Genomic DNA, 20,258 nt, shown 5'->3' with positions numbered 1-20,258 from the left:
AAGAAACCTTGCTTCTGCGGCTATAAAAGGATATGTTAGTATTTCATCAGAGGAAAGTTTTTGTGACAGTTGAATGAGATAACATGTAAAATGCATATCCTAGTTCCTAGACAGTGTTCAACATACATTAGTTCTTACAAGAAGTTTACTTTTTGTATGTAGGCATTACAAGAACCAACCCTGTTCCCAGTGAAACAAAAAGTATTAATCCTCCTGTAGGAAAGTATTCTACTTGGTGTTACACACTGTGAAACCAGAGGTAGAAGTAGACTTTAAGCCTTAGGATAGCTAATTCTTTATTAAGTAAATACTTTTAAAAAATGTATCTCTGTTGATTAGTTATTCCCAGGCATTTGTTGGATTAAAATTTTCTGCTCCAAATTGAAAATTTGGTTGACTACCATTTCTTTACAGCTTGAGTCAGTTAGGTTAGAATTTGGGCCTGCCATTGTAAATTTAATCCTTGAACTGCCTCTTAAGGTTTTCTTGGCTATAATCTTGATGGAAACAGTTGGACAAGGCTTTCTTCTTTAGAGCCGTTGAGAGGGTTCAAACTGCCAGTCTTTAGCTTAGCAGCTGATAGCAAACTGCTTGTACCACCCAGGCTCCTTTGCTGAAGAGTGGAGATTGGTTTTTAAGAAGGAATTGTAGGACAGAAGAGCACACGAAGGTGCAAGTCGGAGCATCTCCCGGCTCATCACCCACCCAACCCATCATTACTGTTCCAGCCTTACCAGCCTCTTTGCCAGACTCTCCCACCTCATGGCTTTTGCAGTGGATGTTCCCTCTGCCTGGAATAGTGAATAACCTGGTTTGCTGTCTGACCATTTTAATTCATTATTCAAAAAAGCATCTCAGGCCTTTCATCATCCCACTTGTTTTTTATTTTTTCAGCCTATATCTCAATGACACCATCACTCTTTACTGCCTTTTTCCCCCATAGCACTTAGCATTTAACATACTGATTACTTATTTAGTATCAGCTTTCACTGGATTGTGCATTTCATGTGGGCAGAGTTTTTGTCAGTTCTGTTTACTTCTGGATCCTGGCACCTAATGTGATGCCCGGCATACAGCGGGCAATCAAATATTTGTTGCATGAATGAATGTACACTGTGTAGTTACAACTGTTGTGTACCTGTGAGCTGACTCCGACTCATAACGACCCTATATGACAGAGTAGAACTGCCCCATAGGGTTTCTTTACAGGAGCAGATCACCAGGGAGTGGCTGATGGGTTCAGACTGCTGACCTTTCAGCTAGCAACTGGGCTCTTACCCATTGTGCCACCAGGGCTCTGTGTGTAGTTAGGTATATTACAGTGAATTCAACTGATGATGCTTCTTGGTTGTATCGAGGATTATTTGATATACAGAGTGTTTTTAATAAAAAACATTGGTTGTTGAATCCTGTATAGTTGGGTAATTTTTCTGTAACGCAATATTTTATTTAATGGGAACCTCACCTAAATGAAAGAAAAAATTTTTATGTTGAATTTTTTATAAACTCGATTATTTTATTCACCTGCATTTCGCGGTGTATTTCTGTTTTCTTAATGGCTGAGCTAGCAACAGTTATTGGTTATCAAAGTCTTTGGTGCATATCTTACGTAAGTATATGGACTCACACACACAATCTCTGAACGCACATTTAAATATTGTATTAGCTCGTTGTTTTGGAGGGTAGCTCTTTAGAGAGTTTCAGAGTTTAGAAGTTACTCTTATACACATATATTTTTTTGTACTCCTTCCTCATTGTGGTTTTTTCCTTTTTAGGAGTAAAACTACCACTGTTAACGATGTGAATGGATTGAAAGCTTTGTCAAGTGACCAGGTATTTTTTAAAGATAGTTTTAGCTAATCCTTCAGTATATGACAGCATATGAATTTATAGTGTTAACTTTTTTTTTCTGGTACTTTTTCAGTAAAGTCAGGTTCTTCTAGTAAGACGTATGTTGGTGATCTCCTAATATTTTGAAGTTATTTTTTTCTCTTCATTTGACTTTAGCTCTTACACATAGTCAAACAAAAAATGTTTTAAAAGCATTTCTGTGTTGATTGAACTTCCTGGTTTTGTTTCTTTAGCATCCGAAGAACCATGGGAACTCTATTAGCCCTCCTTTGTCCAGAAAGGTTCTGAAATCACTCAATCCAGCAGTCTATAGAAATGTGGAATATGAAATCTGGCTGCAGTCTAAACAAGGTGAGGTAAAAATCTGCATTTTCCATAAATTGGCTTTGTGGCACTTGAAAATAAGTCAAATTGATAATATTACTGATATTGTTACAGCTCAACAAAAACGTGATTATTCCATTGCTGCTGGCTTACAGTATGAAGTTGGAGATAAATGCCAAGTAAGAAAAGATTTTACTTGAAATCTTGCTAGTTTTTCATGGGAACCAAGAAAATAAGTCATGTTTGAGTGTGTTGTTATTTTGGGGTTTGAGAATATATTTATCATGTGTACATCTTAATAGGTTACAAATTAGTTCATCTTGATTCAGCTTGAAATTGATTCAGACTTGACTTTATAGGTCAATTCATTTTGTCATTCTTTCACATAGATTTTTTTTTTTCTGTTGGATTGAGGAAGGAGAGTGAATCATAAGAAGAGTTTTGCCATTTACTTTGAATAAGCTATGTCTCTACACCGAGTAGCTGATTGTTAAAGGGGAAGGTTGGATTAGAGCAGTGGGTCTAAGCCTGGGGTGATTTTGCCTTTCAGGGAACATGTGGCAGTGTCTGGAGACATACTTGGTTGTCACAGGTGGGGGCGGGTGTTACTGACATCTAGTGAATAGAGGTTAGGGACACCGCTAACTGTCCTGTGGTGTGCAGACTAGCCCCCCATCGCAAAGAATTATCTGGTCCAAGTTGTCAGTGGTTGGAGAAACCCTGGATTAGATAATTTCCAAGGTCCTGTTCTGCTCTTTGATTATGGAAAAACACTACTATTTAAAAACAAACAAAACAAAAATAACATATAAGATACTTTTCATCAAAAATGGTTTTCATTGAGAAGTGTATTAATACAACTGCTTTAAAATAACTGTTGACAAACATTTCTTCTTGACTTGCAGAGAAATACTCATTTACTTTGTGGTATATTTGTGAAAAATATCTGACAAGGATTATGTCTGGAGCATCGATGACAGGCTTTATCTTTTTTTTTTTAAATTTGTTTATTGCGCTTTAGATGAAAGTTTACAAATCGAGTCAGTCTCTCATAGAAAAAGCCATACATACCCCGCTGTGTGCTCCCAGCTGCTTTCCCCTTAATGAGACAACACATTCCTCCTCTCCACCCTCTATTCCCTTTGTCCCTTCAACCAGCTCCTGTCCCCCTCTTCCTTCTCATCTCGCCACCAGACAGGAGTTGCCCACATAGTATCATTTGTCTACTTGAGCCACGAAGTTCACTCCTCACCAGCATCATTGTCTATCTTATAGTCCAGGCCAATCCCTATCTGTAGAGTTGGTTTCGGGAATGGTTCCATTCTTGGGCTGTCAAAGGGTCAGGGGACCAGGACCGTTAGGTTCCCTCCGGTCTCAGACTATTAAGCCTGGTCTTCTTAACGATAATTTCAGATCTGCATCCTACTGTTCTCCATCAGGGATTCACTATTGTGTTCCCTGTCAGGGCAGTGATCGGTGGTAGCCAGGCACCATCTAGTTCTTTGGGCTCAGGCTGATGGAGCCTCTGGTTTATGTGTCCCTTCCTGTCTCTTGGGCTCCTGTTTATCTTGTCTTTGGTATTCTTCATTCTCCTTTGCTCCAGGTGGGTTGAGACCAATTCATGCATCTTAGATGGCTGTTTGCTAGCGTTTAAGATCCCAGATGCCTCTCACCAAAGTGGAATGCAGACCATTTTCTTAATACATTTTGTTATGCCAGTTGACCTAGAGGTTCCCTGAAACCAGGGTCCCAAGACCTCCATCCCTACTACTCTGACCTTTAAGCTTTTGGCTGTATTCAGGAAACTTCTTTGCTTTTGGTTTAGTCCAGTTGTACTGACTATCCCTGTGTTATGTGTTGCCTTTCCCTCCACCTAAAAAATATTTTTCTCTGCTATCTAGTTAGTGAATATCCCTTTCCCTCCCTCCCCACCCTCGTAACCATCAAAGAATATTTTCTTCGGTGTTTAAGCTTTATCTAGAGTTCTTATAATAGTGGCCTCATACAATATTTGTCCTTTTGCAGTTAACTAATTTCACTCAGCATAATGCCTTCCAGATTCCACCATGTTATGAAATGTTTCACAGATTCATCGTTGTTCTTAATAGTTGTGTAATATTCCATTGTGTGAATATACCATAATATATCCATTCATCTGTTGATGGGCACCTTGGTTGCTTACAGCTTTTTGCTATTGTAAACAGTGCTGCAGTGAACATGGGTGTGCATATATCTCTTCGTGTAAGGGCTCTTATTTCTCTAGGATATTTCCAAGGAGTGGAATTGCTGGGTCTTATGGTAGTTCTAGCTTTTTAAGGAAGCGCCAGATTATTTCCAAAGTGGCTGTACCATTGTACATTCCCACCAGCAGCGTATAGGTGTTCCGGTCTCTCCACAACCTCTGCAACGTTTTCTTATTGTGTGTTTTTTGGATTAATGCCAGGACAGGCATCATCTTAAGAACTCATAGTAGTAGTCTGGTTCTGGGGTATCTGAAAGAAGAGGATTTGATTCATTTGGGTGCTTCCTTCTAGGACGGTTAGAAATATGCTGTAATCATACAATGAGTTATGGAACCTTTTATTACAGTGAATTGGAAAACTTGGACGAGAACAGAAGAATAAATTGAGAGCATAAATCCCTCCACCCCTTTAACAAAGAAGAGGAGATTGCTTATCTTAGACTGCATCATTAAAATTATTACTCATTATTTTAAACCAAGCATATTTCTTTGGAGATTGAAATTGCTTTTGGTAATGTAGATGGCTGTTGATAAAGTAGACAGTAAAGCAGTTACCTGTTTGAGTTTTTTTCTTTTTTGAGTGTTTTGTTTCTATATCTACTACTTGACCATTTCATTTAGATAAAATTTAATTGAAATTTTAATTATGGATACTGAGAGGAGTCGAAAGTGATTTGTGTTGACTGAAGTAAAGATGTATGTGTATGATGCAGTTTAATCTTTTGATAAAATTTAATTCTTGAAGGATCTTTTTTATTCTTATCTCTTGAAGAGAGGAAGGCAGAGTGCCCTGTTGCGATTGATGAATGAAACCTAAGAAGTAGGGAGTTGCTTAAGGCAGTGGCATACATTATGTCTCTAGTGTGTTGATTGGCAGGTACATTATTAGGTGTGTTTGGTTTGAATATAGGAAGAAACCTAAAGGCATTATTCTTTTGTCACAATTTGCATTTATGTTATACCAACTGCATGTTAGACAACAGAAGATAAATCTATTTGTAGGGAGGAAAAGGTCACATTTATACATTTTTAGTATTTGTTTCTCTGGGAAAGAAAGAAAATAGGGATTGTAGTAACAGTGGCTGTCATTTGTAGAATGGCTGCCATGTGTAAATTGGTATCCTTTCTGCTCGTTGTATGCATTCCCATCCCGCCTCCCTGAGTCCTCTGATGCACATTCTGTTATTAGCCCATTTTGCATGTGAGGAAACTGAAGTGTGCTACGTTGAATAACTTGCCCAAGCTCATATTGCTGGTAAGTGGGAAAGCCGGACCTGGAGTTCCGGAGCCCTGCATTCACTGCTAGGGCATACTGCCTCGCATTTGGAGCCTTAATAGATTGTGTTCCTACTTTTTCTTGAACTATTTAGAAAAATAATTTTGAAAAGATAAACAAGAAATTTTCTTTTCAGGAGTGGTATGGGAGGTCAGTGAGATGAATTTTATTGTGTACACTTCTGAATGTAGTTTTGTTCTTCCCCACGTGCAGTTATCTTTTCTTTAAAAACAAAACAAAAATTGAAAAACTTAACATTAATGCAAAGGAAGTAGGTGCCTGATTTTCTTTATGGAATTGCTCTGCAGGTTAAATTAGATCACAACGGAAAATTCTCTAACGCAGACATTCAAGGGGATCAGTCTGAGAATGGGCCAGTTTTGGTCGAAGAACTTGGAAAGAAGTATGTACTGCTTTTACACTAAGGCATTCACTGACTCTCCCATTTAGCCTGATGTAATCATGAGCATGTCTGTATGTCCCGGGGTATTTGGGGGGCCTTGGTGGTGCAGTGGTTAAGTGTTTGGCTGCTAGCCAAAAGGTCTGCAGTTCAAATCTACCAGCTGCTCCTTGGAAACCCTATGGGACAGTTTTACTCTGCCCTATAGGGTCGCTAGAAACCCTGATGGGGTGTAGTGGTTAGGAGCTACAGCCGCTAACCAAAAGTTATAGCAGTTCGAATCCACCAGGTGCTCCTTGGAAACCCTGTGGTTTCCTATACTCTGTTCTGTAGGGTTGCTGTTGAGTCAGAACCGACTCAACAGCAGTGGGTTTGGGTCTTTTTTTGTTGTTGTTGTTGCTGTGTATTTGCAAATTCAGTGAAAGATATTGCCTATGTGTAGGAAATCTGTTCAGATCTTAGAAAAAGTAGGTTAAATTAATCTGAGTTCAAACTAAGTTGTCAGATTTATTTGGCAAATTTTAAATGAAAAAGAAGGCTTATTTAATTGCTTACAATTTGATGAAGGGACTTTGGGACACTAGATTATAGCTCTGCAGTGGGAGCTTTGGAGAGCAGGAACCGTATTGATTTCTCATTTCATTTCAGTGCATTTACTGCATGTCACTAATGTTCAGTAGGAAGCCCTGGGTGGCGCACGTGGTGAAGTGCTTGATTACTAACTGAAAGGCTGGTAGTTGTCACTCACCCAGAGGCTCCTTGGAAGACAGGCCTAGTGATCTGCTTCCAAAAGGTCACAGCCTTGAAAACCCTAGGGTGCAGTTCTACTCTGCACACGTAGGGTCGCTGTGAGTTGGAATCAACTTGACGGCAACTAACAACAACAGCGGTATTCAGTGTTTGTCAGATCTAGTCGTAAAATACTATCGTTGGCTTGCTATTACGTAGCATTACTTTAGGGCACCTTTCGTTTCAGTTGCTGCCTCCTTTACTTAAAGAAAAAGCTGTTAAATCACATCTTAAAAAACTTTGTCATGGACAATTTCAGGTGTACACAAATGTAAGGGAGATCGTATGGTGAGCCCCAATATAGCCATCACACAGTTTCAGCAACCAGCAGAATTTGACAATCTTTTCTAATCTATTCTCCCTAACTCCTTTTTTTTTTTTTTTTAAATTGGAGTGGGACTGGGATATTTTAAAGCAGATCCCAGACATCACAGTTTTTCCCCCATAGAGGCTTGTATGTATCCCTGACAGAATGAGGGCCCCCTCCTGCCTTAACTACGATACCGTTATCACATGTAACAGAGTAACGGTGATTCCTTTTTTATCTAATCTATTGCTTTTAGTTGTTTTGTCTTCTTAAATTAGAAAATAAGCTTTTGATTTATATCATCTTATTTGATTAGAATTGTCTGAATTCCCAAATGCAGCTTGTACTTAAATTCTAGTTTGTTTTTAACATAATAGCTAAAACTGGGAGTTCTTAGCTTATGTAATATGAAAATAAGATACTTGTGCAAATACTTGTTTAAGTAGATGTTTGTAATAGGAGTAATCTAAGTCATGGCAAGTCTTTCTGTCCTTCTGAAGACACTCATCGAAGAGCCTCAAGCTGCCTCCCCCAGAAGGCTGGAACACAGTGTCAGGGAAGAAGATGAAAAAACCTTCTACTTCAGGACAGAATGTCCATTCTGGTAGGAGCACATTGAATTACTATTTCTTTGGAGGTAAGGGTGATGGTACTTAGGGTTGTTTATAATATGAAAACTCAGATACTTTTGGGTTCTTGTCACAGAGATGGATTACCGAGGGCCTAAGAATCCGAGCAAGCCAATAAAAGCCCCGTCAGCTCTACCTCCTCGCCTACAGCACCCTTCGGTAGTGAGACAGCACCCATTTGCTGGTCATCCTTCAGGGTCCCAGTCTCAGAAATCCTCCAGTGAGCACAAGAATCTTAGCAGGACGCCCTCACAGATCATAAGGTAACCTTCAGTGCAACAGAGTGGAAATTGAAGTAGAGGCATGCGTTTTATTTGCCACAGTAAATACACTTAATTAGTTGTTACAACTTTTGTACATATACTTACCTGAAGCATAAGTCTTACAAGTATGTATTACTGATAAAACACCATGTGAGGATTTCAGTTCTTTATAATTGTCTTTCAGTAAATTAAGGTAATTTTGTGTAGGGTAAGAGACCTTTATTTTTTAATTAGTTTTTCAAACGATCTGGGAGATCCTCTCCTAGCCAAAACTTCCTGTGGCGTGTAAGGTGGCTTGTAAAATGTTCAGTGTTGTCAGTTGCCATTGGGTCGGCTCTGACTCATGGCGACCTTAATGTATAACGGAATGAAATATTGCCCGGTCCTGGGTCAACTTCATGATCATTGTTGTGTTGGAATCTGTTGTGACTGTTGCGCCAATCCATTTCATTGAGGGCTTCCCTCGTTTTTGCTGACCCGCTACCAAGCCGGATGTCCTTTTGCAGTGATTGGTCTTTCCTGGTGACGTTTCTGAAGTAAGCAAGCTGAAGTTTTGCCCTCCCTCCTTCTAAGGAGCATTCTGGTTGTATTTCGTCTAAGACGGATTTGTCCATTCTTCTGTCAGTCCATGGCATATTTAATATTCTTTGCCAACACCACAGTTCACATGGCTTGGGTCGGGCACACCATAATCATAAAAGTGACATCTTTCTTTTAACACTTTGAAGAGGACCTTTTGTGGCAGATTCACCCAGTGTAGTATGTCATTTGATTTCTAGACTGCTGCTTTCATGCATGTTCATTGTTGATCTAGGTGGAATGATACCATCGACAACTTCATTTTTTTCTCCGTTTACCATGATGTTTATTGGTCCAATTGTGAGGATTTTTATTTTCCTCACGTTCAGGCGTAATCCATACTGGAGGCTGTGATCTTTTACCTTCAAGCCATCTTTATTTCAGCAGGCAGGGTTGTGTCATCTAAATATTGGATTCCAGTTTGCCTTCCCAATTCCCTGGAGAGTAAAGATGTTCCCCTTTGTATAACAACTTAAATCAGCCAAAATTGTTGGCTTACTTTGTTCTGAGAAGTTGTGGTTGTTGTGATAATATCTAATACTGTATAGGGCCACAGTTTTAGGCTAATCAAATCATAAATATCAGCATAAATATTCTGTGGGAATATCTAGAGACAGAGGAATTTCAGTGTCACAGTTTCCCCGTGCTGTATTGATTTTATTTTGTTTCTAACGTATTCTTCACTGAGTTTATTGCCCTTTGGAGGAGCTTTATTTGAGGGGAAATGTCTTCAGTTCAGGCTGTCCTGTTCATGCACACGTATGGCCATGTCTCTTGTGGATGTTGGAGGACATCCCCCCCCACCCCTGTTACTGTGATCATTGCCTGCCTTCCTCATCGAAGGGCCCTCTCCACAGTTGCGTAAGGAGTTGTAGCATCAGCTGTGTGCTTGCCACTTCTGGTCTGTAGTTCTTTTACTTCTGGTATTTGAGAATTATTATTCTTTCTTGGGAATACAGTTACGATTTTGTTTTCAAAAATATTTTATCTAGACTCTTCAAGACAGAGTTGTAGGTTCTTAGGTTGGCGTGTTATCAATATCAACACTTTTAAGTCTGTTAACATTTTTTTTTTAATTTATTTACAATAGAAAATCAGTTCATGCGGTTCAAAATCAAAATATTCAGAAGGTTATTCTGTGTAAAGTCTCCTCCCTCTCCCCGTCTTCCTAGGTATCTTGTTTCTTTCTACAGAGGTGCCCCGTATTAACAGACTCTTGTGCATTCTTGCAGGGATATTTTATGCAAGTATAGGAAATGCATGTTTATTCATAATTTTTTTTTCAAAAGTTTGTTCTAATGAAAACAAATGATTAAAAATCAGTTGTGAGGAAGATGTTACCTCATCCTTCAAGGCTGCTCGCTGCAAACACAGCCCTGAGAAGTAGCCCGGGTAAAAACTAGTCAGGGCCTTGCCTTTTTGGCATACACTGCAGCAGTGACCAGGGAGGCTCAGTCCAGCAGATTGCTTCTACCAGCAGACAGAAGTTGTGCTACTGAACAGCTAGTTGTGGCTGAATCTGTCTGGGTATTGACCAGGCTCCATTAGCATCTGGTGGCAGCTTACTCAATGCAGGCAAAGTACCTAGGAGGATTAACTTCTTTTGAATATTAACTTGGAAACCTAAAGACATAAAGTAATGATAGGAAGGTCATTAGGCAAAAATTATATTTTTAATAGCGTTCTTGTTTTTTGACAGACGAGAAAAGTAGCATTTTCTTTGAACACCAGAGTACTCTAGTGAATTAAAGAATAAAAAAGAGAAAATACACATAGATAACTAGATGGCTAACTTAAACGTATTTTTGTTTGCCACAAAGCGAAGTTATATTCAATGTATTTCTGGTGTTGACTCCAGTCTCCTAGGAATTGGTAGAATGGTCAGACAGATGTGAAATGTCTTTATCTTATTAGTGTCCTTTAATTAATAATTAATTAGTATGTATGGGCTATATATATATATATATATATATATATATAAACTTTGGGAGAAGGATGTAGCAGTCTGCTTCCGTGAAGATCTGCAGCCTCGGAAACCTTATGGGATGGTTCTACTCTGTCCTATAGGGTTGCTACGAGTCAGAATCAACTCGACCGCAATGGGTCCGAGTTTGGTTTTTTGGATACGTGACTTGCTGTATAAAAACACTTGATGGTGTTTGACGAGACAGTGCATAACATATTGACATGAAGCTTTCAGCAGTATTTGTATTGTGACCGATTACGTAGGAATCTAGTGGTATTTGCAGTTAGTCATAGATTACTAGTGAGCCTTTGTTGTGGGTGTGAGAGTGAATTTTACTAGTATATTAAAACAAATTTAGAAACTATTAGTTATTGAATTTTTAAGATAAGATTTTTTTCACCTAATCAAAGTTTAGAATTTTATCTCTAATGACTTGGGTAAATCTAAATTTTTTTTTTAGCCCCAAACCAAAAACCAAACCAGTTACCATCAAGTTGATTTCCAACTCATAATGACCCTATAGGACATAGTAGAACTGGCTACTTCCAAGGAGCAGCTGGTGGATTTGAACTGCTAACCTTTTGGTTAGCAGCTGAGAGCCCTTCACCACTGTACCACCAGGCCTCCTTTTTTAGCCCATTATAGTTTATCTTGACTGTGTTTCTAATATTTTACATACAAGTTTTGAATTTTTCTGATTATAGAGTAAAAGAGACCTGGGTTTACCTGTAAAGCTGGACATGAGACCTTTATGGCCCCTCACCTTTTCATTTCTTCCTTAGTGGCGCTGTCCCTCCCTTTGGAGAAAAAATACAAAACAAATAATAGGCAGAATGGTCCTGTGTGCTTTTATTTATGTGGATATGCAAGTGCTGAAAATGAGAGTAGCATCACTGCTGAACCATCTCTTCTGTAATGAGCTGTAAATAGGAGTGGTTGGTCCTCTCTGTGTGGTAGGTGAGGATAAGATGAAAAATACACAGTAGCAGTGGTTGTTTTGGAAGTTAGGAGATAGTGGTAAGGTCTAGAGGCTCTTGATGCTTGCTGAATCTTCTTTGGAGTTTTCTACAGCTGGGGCTTGAGAAGGGCTTGGTCTGGGATCAGATTTCTCCCCCCTTTTTTTCAGCAATAAACTACTATTGGGGTTGACATCTGCCCTGTTGGGGTTAGAGGAGTTACTGCAAGAGGACATGAAATGGCTACTCTTTATTTCAGAAGTAAAAAATTCAGATGGTGATTGTTACCATGGTTATATCCTACTCTTTAGGGAGATGATAACCTCTTCGTACTGTGACAAATAACATTTTTTTCCTGTAGGGTCTGAATTTTTTAATAATTTTTATTGTGCATTAAGTGAAAGTTTACAAGTCAAGTCAGTCTCTCACATAAAAACTTACATAGATCTTACTACATACTCTCGATTACTCTCCCCGCAATGAGACAGCCTGCTCCCTCCTTCCAGTCTCTCTTTTTGTGACCATTTTGCCAGCTTCTAACCCCCTCTAACCTCTCATCTTCCCTCCAGACAGGAGATGCCAGCATAGTCTCAAGTGTCCACCTGATGCAAGTAGCTCACTCCTCATCAGCATCTCTTTCCAACCCATTGTCCGGTCCAATCCATGCCTGAAGAGTTGTCTTCGGGATTGGTTCCTGTCCTGGGCCAACAGAAGGCTTGGGGACCACGACTACCGGGGTCCTTCTAGTCTCAGTCAGACCATTAAGTCTGGTCTTTTTATGAGAATCTGGGGTCTGTGTCCCACTGTTCTCCCGCTCCCTCAGGGGTTCTCTGTTGTGTTCCCTGTCAGGGGACACAACAGAGAACCCCTGAGGGAGCGGGAGAACAGTTGTGGCCGGGCACCATCTAGTTCTTCTGGTCTCAGGATGATGTAGTCGCTGGTTCAGGTAGCCCTTTCTGTCTCTTGGGCTTGTAATTACCTTGTGTCCTTGGTGTTCTTCATTCTCCTTTGATCCAAGTGGGTCGAGACTCATTGATGCATCTTAGATGGCTGCTTGCTAGTGTTTAAGACCCTAGACGCCACTCTTCAAAGTGGGATGGAGAATGTTTTCTTAATAGATTTTGTTTTGCCAATTGACTTAGATGTCCCCTGAAGCCATGGTCCCCAAATAGGGTCTGGATTTTTATTTCCTACTATTTGGAAACTTAGACATGGTGGAAATAGTATTCATACTGCCTTTAGTAGTATGAATACTATTTCCACCATGTCTAAGTTTCCAAATAGTAAGAAAATCCATTGTTGTCATCCTTTGACTAGAATTGTATTGAGATGGCAGTATTACATGCGCAGTAAGTATTTAACCTGGCGCGTTAAAATTTTTCTTTTTAGCTTTCCATCTCCCTTGGTGTCGCACGTAAGCAGGAGGATGGTCCTGGTGTCTCCTTTAACATTGCCCTTTGATTAGAACATTTGAATGCTTTTGAGACTTAAGCTAATAACCTTTCCCTTCATTTGAGAGTGAACTCTTATGAAAATATTGGAATATGGTATAAAGAATATATACAGTACTTAAATTTCTGCCCTAATGGGAAAAAAGAAAAAAAAAAAAAACCTCAATTATTTCTGTATTACTTGGGAGTAGGTTTATCTTTTTTTCGTTGTAAGTTTGTCTCTTGACTCTCTAATGTAGTCTAATGCTAAAGGAGCTTCCATTTGCTAAAACCTTATCGGGCTGCCAAAAGTTACGTGATATTAGAGTGTAGCTTAAGCTAGTCAAATATTTGGATGGCAAAGTAGATAATTTTGTATTAGGTACTCAATATATTTTGTCATTTTACTTTTCCTGACAAAAATGTTTTATTTGACAGGAAACCTGATCGTGAGAGAGCTGAGGATTTCGATCACACAGGTCGAGAACCTAACTACTTTGGCCTCTCCCCAGAGGAGCGCAGAGAGAAGCAAGCTATAGAAGAATCTCGTTTACTTTATGAGATTCAGAACAGAGATGAACAGGCTTTCCCTGCCCTTTCCGTATGTATAAAAAAAAGATTTTAAAAGTTACCATTTAGAAGTGTCTTTTAATACAGTTTCTGTTTTAAATCATAGTTTATAATGGTAGACAAAAGCTTTTTAAACTGAAAGGTATCTTAAGGATCATGTATTTCTCTTTCCTTTTCACATTTTACGTAGGAAGGAAAAGGCCTAGAGATAGTGCTGGCTGGCGGTAGAGTTGAAGCCTGTAATTGGTTTACTCACATCTAGTCTAGTAGTTTCTTTTTAGCCAACACATGTTCAGTTTGCTAGAAGAAATAATGTGCTACAGAGAGTGACAATTCAGAGCCCTTTATAAAATACACAGAAATCAGGAAACCTGTTTTTTATTAAACAATAGGAGCTTATATATACAACGAGATCTGTCTTTCAGTGTTTGGTGGTGGTAGTATACCAGATTGGTAGTTCATGTAATCCTGTAATTTTGCCCTTGCTCAGTGTGTCGGATGCTGGGCTGTGAATAATGTTTCTTTGATGAAAGGAATGTTCTCTATCTTCAGGTTCCTTAAGTCATTTGGGGCAGGAAAATGGTTCTCATATAAACTGAAGTAAATGCTCTGTGAGGATTCATTGACAGCGTAGGGGAGGGGTCCCTAATTCAGTCTGGCATGTCTGGGAGGCCTGTGCATATGATTTTTTAAGTATTGGTGAGTGGTACCCAAGTGGTGGCTAGAGTCTTTTTCTAAACAGTGTATTAAACAAACAAAATGGGATGTTAACAGGAGGCTACCCGAACCAAAAAAAAAAAAACAAAAAACCATTGCCGTTGACTCGATCCTGGCTCATAGCAACCCTACAGGTCAGAGTGGCTGATGGATTTGAACTGTCTACCTTTTGGTTAGCAGCCAAATGCTTAACCACTGTGCCACCAGGGCTCCAGGAGGCTACCCCAGTATGTGTAAACTTTAAAGCCCTACATGTTTAGTTCTTTGTCCTCTGTCCTCTATAGAATCCCTCAGAGTTCTTAGGAACTCAGTTGAAAACTGATCTGGAATTGTAGTTCAGCCTGGCCCAGGGGTTGGAGTTGAGGAATTATTGTCAAAAGTGCTCAAGTCTGTATGTGAATTAGACATTTGTGCTGAGTGCATTTCTCTCATATGTGTGCTATTTTCCCATACCATTACTGATGTGTATTTATAAACAACGATAAGTCATTTGGACTGCTCATAGCTTTTTGTCATTTTTTCAGTCAGTGAATGTAAAACTACAACTACTATGATGTGGGGATGTATTGTGAATTTTTTAAATTGTTCAAATGGAGTCTTCAACTCAATTTTTAGATTAGGGAGTTTGATCTTATCTTGGATTTGATAGTGACTCAGGTTTGTTCTCTAGAAAACTCCTATCAGAGAGGGCTGTGAAAAACATTTATTCATAGGGTGCTAGAAGGGGATAGGATCCTTAATGATCATTTAGTTAAAAACCTGACATGCCAGCATCTGTGTCTCACACGCGGGAAAGCTGTATCTCGTGCAGAGCTTCAGTGATTTGCCGACAGTCAGTGCCTTTGAGTGCTGAATCGTGGCGTGCTGCATCTGCCAGTTTGCACTTAGGCTGTTTTTCCCCGACAGCAGTCTATGTTTGTCCAGTGGCTTCATTGGAAGGTTAGTATGGGATGCTGTTCTTTGTGCAAAAATTGTAGGCGCAACCTGCAGAGATGGAGGTTTGGTCAGGGTGGCTTCCTGAAGTATGACGTGCCCTTGAAGAAGGCTGTACTACTTAGTTAGACCAAATTGCCTGTTTGCTTTGACACAGTAATGAGAATATAACTGGAGAGCATATAATTAAATATGGACCCTAGGTCCTGCTTTTTGTAGGTTGAAGAAACAGGGCTGTGGATTTTGAGATTTTCAGTTAGAAGTGTAAAGAGTAAGAAGAATTTTGTGTATTTCATAAATTATTCATATATTTGTGGGTAATTCTTGAACACAAAATGTTGGGTTTTGTTCATTTTAAAGAGCTCGTCAGTCAGCCAGCCAGTTACTCAGAGTAGCAACCCGTGTGTCCAGAGAAAGTCATCACACGTGAGTGACAGGAAAGGAAGCAGGCAGAGGACAGATACCGAAGAACGAAAAGAGAAAGGTACGGTATTTCATTATTTGAAAGTTGATGCTAGAGGTCTGTGTCTGATTTAAAATCATGCATTGAGGAAAGAACCGCTTCTTTTTTAATCATTTCAGCAGTTACTCTAATGTCACTTATCTGACTGCCTCAGAGAAACACTGACTCAAACAGAAGACGCTAAATGTTTATTTTGAAAACCACATTTTGTACTGACTTACCTTGGCTCAAATAGTACTTTTACGTTTCTCTGTCTTAATATTTTGTTCTTCTGTATCCAGACCTGATGAATGGTTGACGCTGCCTTTTTGTCTTGATCTGTTACAGACCCTAACCACGGACATAATCACTCGGATAAGAAACCCGAGCCCAACACATTGGAGGTAAAAGGTTTAAACACTAACTGTGTCTTTTCTTTTCCTTTAACACTGATAGTACAACAGGAAAATGGAAGGAGAAGACGGAGATATTTTCAGCTTTTTATAAATATATTTTAGTGAAATAGATAAGCAGAGAAAAAAATCGGGAAAAGATGACAAATTATAACCATTTTTTCAAGGTACATTATGATGCCCTATCTGAATTGTTGGAAAGTAGCTTTTACTCTTATTACTCTATAGTAGATTGAGATTTTTTAAGGAGGCTTGGTGGCACAATAGTTAAGTGCTCAGCTGCTAACCGGTAGGTTAGTGGTTCGAACCCACCCGGTAGCTACATGTGAAAAAAGACCTGGTAATTTGCTCCCATAGAGATTACAGCCTAGGAAACCCTGTGCGACAGTTCTGCTCTGTCATACGGGGTCGCTATGAGGAGGAACCGACTTGACAGTAAACAACAAAATGTGGTTTTGAAGCCACACCTCCAGTAAAAACTGCCCAGTGCTTTAATATGACAGAAATGTGCAGGCAGAATTACCTACCTTTTGAAAACCAGAGAAAATCGAAAAGCATGTTCAGTTGTGAGAGGGTTTAGTCTGGTGCAGTAGGATGCATGATAAAGGCAGCCACAGTCATCCCAGGATGTAGGTCTTTGAAATACAAAATTAAGCCTTTTTTTTTTTTCTCTTTGATTCCAAAGAGTATTGGTGGTGATAAATGTGCACGAGTGTCATCACCATCAAAATCAAAGAAATCAGAGTACCCACCTCCTGCAGAACAAGTAAGTGTGGTGCTGCCTTGTCCTTGAAGGTACCGTGCTCTGGGTTTCTTAGCTGTGTGTACGATCATTTAAAAGCAGAAAACGTCTGTACAGGAAAACATCTTTGTAGTGAGTTGGCTTGACAGATATTTTAAGGGAAACAGTGAATTTCTACTTTATTTCAAAACCTTTTTTAGAGATGTCTGATCCTTAACAATTATTATTTCACAGAAAGGAGTGAATGTAGTGATTACAGAGATTTGAAAAATACCCGTTTAAAAAACAAAACCACTGATTTACAACCTGCATTGTAGCAGACATTTCGGTTCTTTCTTAATACAGGAGAAGAAAAATTTTTTAGTCCTTGCCTTTTAATGAACAGTTTTCTTATTAGCACGTTGTTTTATAATAGGCTTTGTGTGAGGAGGTTTTTTAAAAAACTGATGAATTCCATGGTGATTTCATTTATTTTGCTGCCTTACTTTAAAAGCATCGTGTTCAAATTGTTAGAGCATTTGTTTCTAACTCTGCCGGGGACTTCTGTGACTTTGGGTAGGCAACTCTTGGTTAGGAGCGTTATTTGTTGCATGAATTTTTAGCTACCATGTTTTTTTCTTTTATTTCTAAGACCGGAAGGACAATATATATAGAAATGGCAGTTGTGTAAAAGGCAGGCAACTAAAGTTACATTTGGCAGGTAAAAATTAGTGTTTAAGCACAATGAATTCTTGTCTTTTTTTTCCCTCCTTCTTGAAGAAACCACCAGAACATGTGTCTTTGTCAAATCCAGCTCCCCTTCTAGTTTCTCCAGAGGTACATCTAAGTCCTGCAGTGCCTTCTTTACCAGCCACTGTGCCAGCCTGGCCAAGCGAACCTGCAACTTTTGGTGGACCAACAGGTTAGAGAAGAATTAAAAAAAAAAAACAACCAGTCAACCAACAAAAAAGCCTTTCAAGTTAGACACTTCAGGTTCTTGTGCGAGCAATTGACTGACCTCAGAGCAAGGTTAGGTGTGTGGAGCCTCACAGAACTGTCTGATCTCCGTTTTGCTCTGCTTCCTGTGTGGGAAGGCCAAGTTCATTTGGGTGGCACTCATTTGAGATGTGCCACCCAAATCCCAGGAGTGTGACATCTGAACTGATGATTTTGTTGCTTCGATTGTTCAGCACTAACCAGCACCACAGCTTGATGCCTTTCCTATGCGCCAGCTCTTTATGGCCCCGGATGAAACCCTTTGCCAGGGTCCTGTGGTTTACATATGTTTTTGTAAGGGCTGCTATTAGAAGACATTGACTCAAAGCTTGTTTCCTGGACTCCTTTCATACTGTATTCCATGGGGGTCCTTGGTTGATATGAAAAGTACTTCCTAGATTGCTTGAAGTAGATATACTTTTATTAGCCCTATCGATTATATAGCATTCTTTTTACTTTTAGTTTGTTGGAAACATATTTGTAGAGGAGAATTATTTTTACCTTTTTGCCATTTTTGATTCTTTCCCTTCCTTCTTATAGGTGTTCCTGCCCAAATTCCTGTTATGCCAGTGACACAGACTCTGACCACTGGGCCTGATTCTGCTGTGTCACAAGCTCAGTTAACACCCTCTCCAGTTCCTGTTTCAATACAGGCGGTTAACCAGCCCTTGATGCCTTTGCCTCAGACATTGAGCCTTTACCAGGACCCGCTCTATCCTGGGTTTCCTTATAATGAAAAGGGAGATCGAGCCATTGCACCACCCTATTCACTGTGTCACACTGGGGAGGACCTGCCTAAAGGTGAGATCCTCCTCCATGTTGTAATTGAATGTATCCAGTAGAATCAAGTTTAGTGAGACATTAAGAGATGTAATTGGAGGTCACGTCTGATTGCTGAGTAAGCCGAAGGACTAGCTTGGGAAGTACAGCAGAGGTTTGACTATAAATCATTTATTCTCTCCTATATCATTTTTTTTTTTTTATATCATTAGATGATATTTTTTGTTAGGTTTAGTAACTTGACTCCCCTCATGTCATTTTTTTCTGAAAACAGACTAAAATCTTTTTGAATTAAGATCTTTTCACTAACCAAATACTTAAATATTACTGAGTTTCCTCATTGGTTTGGATTTTGAAACTACTTCATTACATCATCCATGAGAAATTATGGAGAAGAATGAATATAATAGAGTAGCTCTTATTATGGTGTACTGTATTCAATAATACTTTTTAAAAAATAACTCTTAAATTTGCTTCTTTTAAAGGAATTTTGCCCTTGCCCCAGATTATAGTTTGTAAAATTTTTTATCCATATAAAAACAGAGGAATGCAGTGACTACCTAGGTGCGCCTTATCTAGGTTTGTGTGGGTAGTTTTATCATCCTCAGTCAGTGGGCAGGTGTTCAGAAGTGAGTCTGAGTCTGTGGCTAACTGGCTAATACCAGATAGATACGTTGGCTGATATCCTGCTAATCTCATGTTATTCATTAGATTTATGCTGATTTTCCCCTTTCCCCACAACATTTTTACTTCATTATTTTTAAAACCCCACAGGAAAGTTAGAAAAGAAATATCAATGAATATGAGATTCCTTCACCTAGATTGTTTTAATCAGATCAAATTTGTCAATTTAAGCATTTTTGGGATTTAAATGTTAACATAGGCAAACCATGTTGCGCCTGGAATTAGCATGTAGTAACAGAGTCTACCACCACCTGTCAGTTGGTTGTCATGTGGTGGCTTGTGTGTGGCTGTGATGCTGGAAGCTGTGCTGCCAGTATTTCAGATACCAACAGGGTCACCCATCGTGGACAGTTTTCAGCAGAGCTTCCAGACTAGGACAGACTAGGACGAAAGGCCTGGTGATAATACTTCAGAAAATTAGCCAGTGACAACCTTATGGATCAGAGCAGAATATTGTCCAGTATAGTGCTTGAAGATGAGCCGCCTAGATTGGAAGGGACTCAGAATCTACAGTGGCTACAACAATGAACCCAGGCACATCAACGACTATGAAGATGGCACAGGACTGGGAAACATTTAGTTCTGTTGTCTGGTGGGGTCACCGTGAGTCAGAGCTGACTTGATGGCAGCTAACAACAACAGCCTGGTTCCTAGTTCCTGGTTATATTATACACTAGAGAAAACAATTCCCATAGGTGAAATTGTCTTTAGAACTATAAGACACTCTCGGTTTGAACATTTTTGTATTATTTGAGGATAAGGGGGAAAAAAACTTTATGTGTGTATAATTTTAGTGAGTGATTGTTACTATTTTCAGATAAGAGCATTCTTCGATTCTTCTTCAATCTTGGCGTGAAGGTAAGTATATTTTATTTTAAAATTATTTTTCATTAAGTTGTTACTATTTTAAATTGTAGGTAGCCCCCGACTTACTGTAGGGTTCTGTTCTGATGACTGCTCTAAGTTGTGCTGATGGAAGTTGAATATCTC

At 39.3% G+C, this 20,258-nt stretch overlaps 1 protein-coding gene across 1 annotated transcript in view; it reads left to right on the top strand.

Moving 5' to 3' along the window:
• The window catches only part of OTUD4 (OTU deubiquitinase 4), a 53,684-nt gene that overhangs the window by 22,019 nt on the left and 11,407 nt on the right, over positions 1 to 20,258 (top strand). The window contains exons 8-20 of the mRNA XM_010597220.3: positions 1,776 to 1,833; positions 2,085 to 2,202; positions 2,290 to 2,354; positions 6,002 to 6,096; positions 7,690 to 7,793; positions 7,895 to 8,081; positions 13,451 to 13,613; positions 15,593 to 15,716; positions 16,023 to 16,078; positions 16,773 to 16,853; positions 17,589 to 17,730; positions 18,345 to 18,605; positions 20,086 to 20,126. Coding sequence (XP_010595522.2) covers positions 1,776 to 1,833; positions 2,085 to 2,202; positions 2,290 to 2,354; positions 6,002 to 6,096; positions 7,690 to 7,793; positions 7,895 to 8,081; positions 13,451 to 13,613; positions 15,593 to 15,716; positions 16,023 to 16,078; positions 16,773 to 16,853; positions 17,589 to 17,730; positions 18,345 to 18,605; positions 20,086 to 20,126 — 1,495 coding nt within the window. The remainder of the gene's footprint in view (positions 1 to 1,775; positions 1,834 to 2,084; positions 2,203 to 2,289; positions 2,355 to 6,001; positions 6,097 to 7,689; positions 7,794 to 7,894; positions 8,082 to 13,450; positions 13,614 to 15,592; positions 15,717 to 16,022; positions 16,079 to 16,772; positions 16,854 to 17,588; positions 17,731 to 18,344; positions 18,606 to 20,085; positions 20,127 to 20,258) is intronic.

This window comes from Loxodonta africana, chromosome 13, assembly GCF_030014295.1.
Source record: "Loxodonta africana isolate mLoxAfr1 chromosome 13, mLoxAfr1.hap2, whole genome shotgun sequence".
Classification (NCBI taxonomy): Eukaryota; Metazoa; Chordata; class Mammalia; order Proboscidea; family Elephantidae; genus Loxodonta; species Loxodonta africana.
Note: the sequence above shows the minus strand (reverse complement) of the source record. Positions and strands in the feature narration are given on the sequence as shown.